The sequence below is a fragment of the Oryza brachyantha genome, chromosome 12 (assembly GCF_000231095.2).
Source record: "Oryza brachyantha chromosome 12, ObraRS2, whole genome shotgun sequence".
NCBI lineage: Eukaryota > Viridiplantae > Streptophyta > Magnoliopsida > Poales > Poaceae > Oryza > Oryza brachyantha.
In genome coordinates, this window is record NC_023174.2 from 13,536,713 (window position 1) to 13,545,663 (window position 8,951).

Sequence of the window (8,951 nt, forward strand, 5' to 3'; positions counted from 1 at the left end):
TTAAAGAAAAAAAAAACTGATACATGTCCCATATGTGTTGGCCCATGTGGCCGAATTTAAGGCCTACTTTGGGACAAACTTGCAGGCTGAATCAGGCCCAATTCGCGCAGTTCCGGCCGAAATTAGGCGCATAGTTGGGCCGCATCAACACGCACAGATGGGCTGAAATTATGCGCAGGGCTGGACCCGATTTGCGCGGTATTTTGGACCAAATTCAAGCGCACCACCGGGCCGAATCAATGCAACAGAACGGGCCGAATGTTTGTGCGTCCTTGGGCTGAATGTATCGGAACTCTCGGCCAAGAATATGCGAAATTTGGGCCGAATTACAAGCACCTGCAGGCCCGGCTTACAGTACGGATAGGCCGAATTTCGAAGCATTTTAGGCCCATCTAGTTTCTGGCCGAATTTAATTTACGAAAAACAGGCCGAATATTTGCACGCCCTTGGGCTGAATGTATCGGAACTCTCGGGCGACATTTACGCCCAATTTGGGCCGAATTATGAGCGCTTGCTGGCCGGGCTTACAGTACGGAGAGACCCAATTTTGGACCAAATTTATGCGCACTACCGGGCCGAATCAATATAACACAACAGGCCGAATGTTTGTGCGTCCTTGGGCTGAATTTGTCGGAACTTTTGGGCTACTATTATGCACATTTTGGGCCGAATTACGAGCACTTGCATGTCGGGCTTAAAAGTACTGATAGGCCGTATTTTGAGCCTACTTTTGGGCCTTGTTGACAAACACTTGCTGGCCGTAATTTATTCGCGTCTTTGGGCCATATTTAAGCCTATTTGGGCTGAATTTATGCTAGTATATGGGCTAGATTTTTGCGCATCTTTGGGCCCCCAAAACGCACAGTTTCTGGCCGAATTCCGTTCACGAGAAACAAGCAGGCTGGCCGTATTACTGCGATCTTTGGGCTGAAACCGTACGTGTTATGGGCCTAACTTGCACGCATTTTGCCCCGTACTTTGTGGGTTAAATTGATGCATTTATGGTCAGAAATTACAACTACATGCCAAATCTACACGTACTTTGGGACGAAACTACGAGTTGTCACGCTCCGAACTAACTTGCCCATGGCCTCTCCGTTCTCACGAGAGATTTTGTATTTTCACATGCAAGCTTATCAAGCATCTTAATAGTAAGTTTAAAAGAAATTCCACATCTGATTTTTTAAGCAAAACTTTAATTTTTTTAATAGTTAACACCCATCTTTTCGCTTATGCTTATATGTCAAAAATTTAACTTTTAACCTTAAATTTAGAGTTAATTTAGAGGTTTTTTCACCGAATTTATTTTATAGTCTTGGTTTTTATATAGTTAAGAACATGTATATAAAATTTTTATTTATAAATTATTTTTTAATTTTTAAATATACTGTTTAGATTTTTTTTCTATGAAACACCCAAACAATCACCCTCTAAGTTATTCAAACAGCATCTAAATCTATTTTGCCCAAGTACACGATAAATCTCAAGCCGCTGCAGAGGAAGTCACAAACGTTAACTGTAACGCACATGATGAATAAGGACTGGATTACCACGTTGGAAAGTATAATCCGAAGCACAATTGCAAACGACATACGTAGTAATTAAGAAAATCTCATACAACTCTAGATTTGAATTGAATATACATTCTTAAACAAAAATCTGATACATGCGATATGTGTTGGCCCATGTGGCCGAATTGAAGGCCGACTTTGAGACAAACTTGCAAGCTGAATCAGGCCCAATTCGCACGCAGTTCGGGCCAAAATTAGGCGCACATTTGGGCCGCATCAACAAGCACAGATGGGCTGAAAATCATGCGCACAGTTGGAGCGGATTTGGGCGGAATTTTGGACCAAATTTACGCGCAATACTGGGCCGAATCAGTGCAACACAGCAGGCCGAATGTTTGTGCGTCCTTGGGCTGAATGTATCGCAACTTTTGGGCCACAATTATACACATTTTGGGCCGAATTATGAGCACTTGCAGGCCGGGCTTATAATACGGATAGGCCGAATTTTGAGCCTAGTTTTGGGCCTAGTTGTTTATTCGGGCATAGTTGTTTATTCGCGTCTTTGGGCCATATTTAAGCCTATTTTGGGCTGAACTTACGCTAGTATATGGGCCAGATTCTGCGCATCTTTGGGCCCCCAAACACACAATTTCTGGCAGGATTCATTTTACGAGAAACTGTACTTGTTTATGGGCCAGGCTGACTTGCACGCATTTTGCCCCGTACTTTGTGGGCTAATTGATGCGCCAAATCCACACGTACTTTTGGGCCTAAATTACGAGATATCACGGTCCAAAGTAACTTGCAGGCCTAAGGCCTCTCCATTCTTACGAGAGAGATTGTATTTTGACGTGCACACTTCTCAAGCATCTTAATAGCATGTTTAAAAGAAATTCCACATCTGATTCTTTTTTGAGCAAATTTTTTAACTTTGAACTCATTAAGTTATCCATTTATACCCTCAAATAGCTCACAGAAATCATATGATCTTGCGACCTCATCTATCTCAAACAGCATCTAAATCTGATGTGCAGAAATTTTGCCCAAGGACATCTACAAGCTGCTGCAGAGGAAGTCGCAAAAAGTAAACTGTAACTCACATGATGAATCCGAAGCAGAGGTGCAGATGACATAATTAAGAAAATATGATACGGCTCCAGATTTGAATTGAATGTACATTCTAAAAGAAAAAATGAAAGCTAATATGCATATGCATGTCAGAGAGAGATGACGGGTTATCCTATCTCACTTTGAGATTAATATTCACAGCTAAAAACAGACAAATTGGCTTCTGGATTACAGAAATCATCACGAGGCTCAGCTCTTTAGCCCTTCCTGGTGATGGCTGTCAAAAGGAAATGACAGCAAATCAACAACAACAACAGAGTCTATCAGGATTAATTGTACAGCTTCATCTTGGACGCTACCACCACAAACAATGAAACAACCAGAACTATGGTACAGCCACTAGCAATCTGAAAACCCATGCTGCCTTTTTTCTTCTTTCCATAATCTGTACAACAACAATTATTCTGTACACCAGTCAATGCTACAATGATCCCAGTTGGTCGCTGTCGATGTCCTGGGCGAGATTGAGCTTATCGATCAGCAGCTCCATTGTCCTGATGTACTTGGGCATGTAATGTTCTCTTATCATCGATCTCGCCAAGCGAATCTTGCTGTAAAGATGTCGAGGTGTCTCATACAGGGCAACAGCCTCCTCCCGGCCACCTTGCTCGCTTGTGTTTGGCTCTGAACATGGCAACCCAACCATGTGCATTATTCTTCCTGGAGGGTAGAGCTGGCGTGGCTCTTGACAATGGCTTGAAGATGATGGTTCGGTCAAGGTTTCTAGAAGCTCCATGGCTTGATCTTCGTCTGTCTCGTTCGTAGCCGGTGCTTTCCCCCCTCTGTCTGTATCATCATCATCATTATCTGATTCTTGAAGGTCAAGTTCTTGCATGGAAATTGAGACCAGTTGTGCTGCTTGGATGTCGATTTTCTCAGCTTTGGCATCAACATCAGTTTGGTTTGTCATATCATGAGTACCATGTTTCGCAGTGGACTGCTTCTGTACAGCAGCAACACATGACCAGCAAGCCAGTGCATGGCGTTTCTTCACCACAGCATCTGAATTTGATGAAGTCTTCACCTCGGCCTGGCAGATCATCATGAATCAACTCAATAGGTGAGTAAGTATGGTTAGTGTCATCTTTTCGAAGAACTAACTGGTGTTTGCAACAGTCTAGCTGCAACTTGCCATACCTCAGAGTTGTTAGGCACCAGCATGTCAACATCTACAACCTTGGATCTTGGATCAGATACGAAGGGCGTGTGTGATCGGATGAAGCTCACGGAGCGATTGACAAATCCCAAGAATCTAGTCTGTTGAATTTGTTCACGAAGGTCATGTACCCATGATGATGCCATGACCTGTCATCAATGACCGCAATGATAAATATGTGATGACATCTTTTAGCAGGCAAAAACTGTTTGCAGGAAAGAATTTCTTTCTTCCAAACAACTGTGAATCCTGGTATCAAGTATGCAATATTGTTCATAGTTCCCACTTTAAGCATCATGCTAGATGCCGTGTCATGAATTCAGGTAGCTGAGACGTACCTCTGTACGGAGCTTGGCAGCAGATACTTTGCCAAAAGATGGCACTAGGTCATTTCTGTTGACAATGGTCGTGATGAAGTCTTTACCCGATTCAGCCAAGTCCCATGTCATGCAAGCAGCTGAACAGAAATGGTAGGATAGGAAAGCATTAATGTTTCTCACCATGTATGATCATAGCTTTGCAGAATCAAAAGAACAGTGAAGTTTTTCTACAGATTTAGATGTAGATATTATAGGCTAACGTGTTCAAGTGGGCTGTAGTTATCCTAAAATGTGATTGTGATCAATTGAACATTTAATCAAGGGATTCTTCAAGCATTTATGTGAAACTTTTGTTTCTTTTTTTGGATTCTTTGGTCATTGCTAAACTATTAAAGCCAGACACTTTTCTAATAATAAATTGTACGCTTGCAAATGCCCATGCGACTATATTGGTGTAATCTGTTAATACAGTGTTTTAATGAAAGATATATTCATATGTTATGAATGTGATTCCAAAGTTCGGTGATCAATTGTAAACTAGTTCCTTGTGTTTCATAATGCATACCTGGTCCAAACGCAATACATGTGGATGATGATAACTTCTCATTCTCACGTAGAATGTATGTCAATATCGCTGCGATACCAGCACCCATTGAATGGCCAATGATCTAAAATAACAAAAAAAAAGAAAGTGATTTGAGTAAGCAAACAAAAATGGTCAAGTGTAGCTCACAGGCATTCAGCATCATGTACTGCGATAAAACTTGATTACCAACAATATCATGCTATCTGATATTGCTAAAAAAGACTAGATAGTTGGTCTTTGCAGGACATAATGATATAGAGTCCAAGTAGGATGAAACTAAAACCACAGTTGTTATTTAGTGTCAATTTCACAGATGTGGTTAGTATAAACATGCAACCTTTATCTAATAAATTAAAATGGTCCCTTAGGTATTGAATAAATATTCAGATGTAAGCCAGTAAGAAAAATAAACTATAACGGTTCTACTAGTTTGCAAAACAAAATTCGTAGTCATTAATCTAAGTTGGGCTTCTAAGTGCTGTTTCCACTTTGTCCCCTGGTGGTAGTCTACTAGGCAGCTTCCAGATTACTTTCAGACTAATTATACTCGCTTGTTAACTGTCTTTCTCAGCACTAGAGAATCCTAGGAAATCCATAAAAGATTCTTAGCAGTAAGATTACTTAAAAGTCTTTCTCACTTTGACTTCAAGCTAAGGAACAATGTTCTGTTTCGTTTGGTTAAAACTCCAAGTTGGCCTTCCACTTGCTTTCTTGCACATGTTTTGGAAAATTTTGGTGTAACTTGGATAGGCATATATCCACCATGAGCTATGTTTCAAGATCAGCGTAGAAGATCAGGGATTGACTGTAGTTTCATGGCATATCTCTGTCCAAATGAGAGGAAGAGAATATATATTCTGCATCACAAAGTTATGGTCCATTTGTTGACAACTACCACTGGTTTTTTGTGTCCGGAAGTTTGTTACTGAAAATCCCAGCAAATAAATTACCTTCACTCCATATTCTGGGAATTGCGCAATGGCTTCACTTAGGCAAGGAATGGCCTGCTTTGCAATCCAACGAGCTGCCACTACCATTCCACAATGTGCATGTCCCAGCACCAACTTGGAGACACATCCATCTTGTGCCACAACATGATGAAATGGAACCTCTGCTCCAGTTGCTGCAGTCAGCCGATCCTTAACACTGATAGCCCCCCGAATAAAAAGGAAAAAGCATTTGGCACTTCTATCGCGGACAACTGTGAAAGAAGGCTTCATAAGCTGCACAATAGCACATAATTTCAAGTTTCAACCAAGTTGTCCGGATTTGTAATCTGAACTAGAATTAACAAAACAACTCCGTTTGTATTCAACAATGCAGAGTTGATTGATACTTACGCACCCTCGCCTTAGATTTCTTTATAAGAACATCGCTTTCGTCATATTCACCAAACTCCATAAACACTTTGTATGGCTTCTTTGAGAAATACATGCACAGCTTGAGATATCCTAGTAGTGAGATCAGCTCCTCCTTTACCTCTGGCCCTTCCAATAGTTGAGAATTGCTTCCAGCATACTCATGCTGAAGATTGCCCTGAAAAAGTAAAGTGATCATGACAATGCTATACTATGTACTTCACCAACAATAAAAGCTGATAACAAAGAGGCAAGACAATTAAATAAATTAAAATTATTGAATGTAGAATGCTTTGAGCAGCTTAAAGCAACAAGCATCTTTTTCCAAAGTTAGTTATCAGATTTCATACCTAACTATATCTTGACTTTTGCATTCATGCATTGTTGAGCCTAAAGTAACTAGAGTAAATTTCCTGTTTTGAGAGAGAGAGTAAGTTGCTGTTTTCATTACAAACGGCATATTGCAAACGAAAAATAATTTGTTAATAAAACTTTTATCTACGTGTTTTTAGCGATATAAAAGCTAAGGCCAAAAAATAAACTATGATGGGTAAATCCCAAAATCAACTTCAAATTTAAGGTTAAAAATTCAAAATTTTTCTTATAAACATACACAAAAATGAAAAGATGAAAAGATTGGCCACAAATTTAAGTGAAGGCTGGTAACTTCCAAGTAATGGAATGGACGGTAGCATTGCAACCACAAATGTATTATGTATACAAATGTTAAGATCACCAACACATATCGTCATGAATCAATAAAGACAGTTTGCTAATTTATTTACATGGATGCTTCTTATCACACAGCTTGTACATAAATACTATTATTCGGCTTCATTCTACTATTCATGACTTTATGTGGGTGCATGACTCTACCACTATGTTTGAATACCAAGCTAAATTATTTCACCCACAAAAAGAGACTGTTTTCCCTCTGCTTTTTTATTGAATTTCACCACACTGTAAATTCCAAATTCCAGGAAAAAAGAGAGAGAGAGAGAGAGAGACAGAAATAGCTGTGTGGGAATAATCGATCCACTGAGTGGTTGCATATTGCTATTCAACTTCTTTTCTTGCAAGCAACAAAGACGGGAGATGGAGATGGCGTTTTCTGTTATCTCCAATCCAAAAACGAGAGACATTTTTGGTTCATCCAAAATACAAGCAAAATCCAAGCAGGATGAGGAAAAAGCGGCAAGCTTTGACCGGGAAGAAGAAGAACCCCAACCGACGCAACTAATTAATCCCCTCTACGCCTCCTTACAACTAACCCCAAATTCTGAAAAAAAAAAGAGAGAAAAGAAAAAGGAAGGAAAAGAAAGAAGAAAATGAAAAATCTCGCGCAAGAACAGAGCACGCCAGGATTGAATCTTTCATGGCGGCGGCGGGCCGGCGGCGGCAGCTAGTAGTGATCAATCAGCTCGGCGACGCGGCGGCGGCGGCGGAGGAGGGAGGAGGAGGGAGGCGACGCCGCACCTGCTGCCGCATGTAGTACTTGATCCCGAAGGCGATCTCCCCGAGGGGCCACTTGCCGAGCGTCTCGCCGTAGGTGTACCGCACGGTGCGGGCGGCCACGGCGGCGGCCTCCCCCCACCCGCCCGGCGCGCGCTCGGGCCACCGCCGCGCCCGCGCCTCCCTCCGCTGCTCCCGCCTCGCCCGCGCCGCCTCCTTCCTCCGCCTCCGCGCCTCCACCGCCGCGGACACCGCGGACGATATCGTCTGCCCCTCGCCGCCGCCGGCGGCGTCACCGCACAGCCGCCCCGACAGCACGAGGTACACCAGCACCGCCGTGCCCGCCGCCGTCGCCACCCCCTTGGCGCCCATGCTCCGGAGCGCGAGCGCGAGGGCGAGGCGAGGCGAGCTGGCTTGTTCTAGGCTCCTTGCGCGCGCTCGCTGAGCGTGTGTGGAGGTGGAGGAGGGAAATCGTCGCCGTTGAAGACGAGGAGAGGGCGCAGCGGTTTGAGGGGCAGCAGCGGCAGCTAAATTGGAGGGAGACTGGGGCTAAAAGACCATTTTAACCCTGGTTTTGCCTACATGTTAGGCCCACCAACTGTTGCTATTGGTAAATGGGTCAATTTTTTTATTTTTTTTAAAAAAATGCCAAACAGTATATTTACACATGAAAATATGAAAATAGGGGTGTTAACGGTATCTGATTCGAATCCGCTTAAATTGATGATGTGGTAGGGGTTTGCAACTATCCAACGGATGTAGAGTCGGATTCAGATACAGATGTGGTACGTTAATACCTGGTGGATGTGGATTATCCGATTTTCTTACCGGATAATCCGACAGTCATTTTGACAGATAATCGTGTTTTTTAGCCTATAAAACACTTAATAAAAACTCATCAATAGTCCAAGTATTTTTCATCTAATATTGGATGATAATATATTGATTGCACATATATATCACATCTGATCATAATAATTCGTTTCCGAGCTGACTCCGCACTATTTCCGACACCCGCAACAATCCGTATCCACGTCCGTATCTGAAAAGATCCGCATCCGCTTAAAAATTATGGTTTAGGATATGGTATGACAACTATCCGTCCGAGTCCACTTCGTTAACACCCCTCCATGAAAAATAGTTTGTGAATAATACTTTTATATACATGTTCTTATCAATCTAAAATTCAATACTGAAAATAAACTATGATAAAAAACTCTAAAATCAACTTCAAATTTAATGTTAAAAATTTAAATATTGATTTATAAGGAAAATATTTTGCCATCATACTTCTAGTAGGTAAATAATAGAAGAAAAAGTTCTTTATCTTTTCACTTATGTTTTACATTGGTGAGTCAAAATTTAAATTTAGAGTAGATTTTTGATGTTTTTTATCACAATTTATTTTCTGCATGTACTTTTATATCATAAATTATTTTC

The 8,951-nt window shown here is 41.6% G+C and overlaps 1 protein-coding gene across 1 annotated transcript; it reads right to left on the reverse strand.

Annotated features, from left to right (window-relative positions):
- Window positions 1-2,637: 2,637 nt before the first annotated feature.
- LOC102703544 lies at window positions 2,638-8,001 on the reverse strand. The gene is made up of 7 exons (XM_015843325.2): window positions 7,536-8,001; window positions 6,046-6,237; window positions 5,652-5,924; window positions 4,681-4,783; window positions 4,134-4,252; window positions 3,777-3,944; window positions 2,638-3,669 (listed from the first exon to the last, which is right to left on the reverse strand). The coding sequence occupies exons 1-7, from the start codon at window positions 7,881-7,883 to the stop codon at window positions 3,061-3,063; spliced, it is 1,812 nt and encodes a 603-aa protein (XP_015698811.2). The 5' UTR covers window positions 7,884-8,001; the 3' UTR covers window positions 2,638-3,060.
- Between the last annotated feature and the right edge of the window lie 950 nt (window positions 8,002-8,951).

Excerpts from the sequence above, each read along its gene's own strand:
- LOC102703544 (XM_015843325.2), bottom strand. The coding sequence starts at position 7,883 with ATGGGCGCCAAGGGGGTGGCGACGGCGGCGGGCACGGCGGTGCTGGTG. Across the intron at positions 5,925-6,045 it reads TAAAGAAATCTAAGGCGAGG|CTTATGAAGCCTTCTTTCAC; the intron begins GTGCGTAAGTAT and ends GCTATTGTGCAG. Across the intron at positions 4,253-4,680 it reads ATGTATTGCGTTTGGACCAG|CTGCTTGCATGACATGGGAC; the intron begins GTATGCATTATG and ends ATTTCTGTTCAG.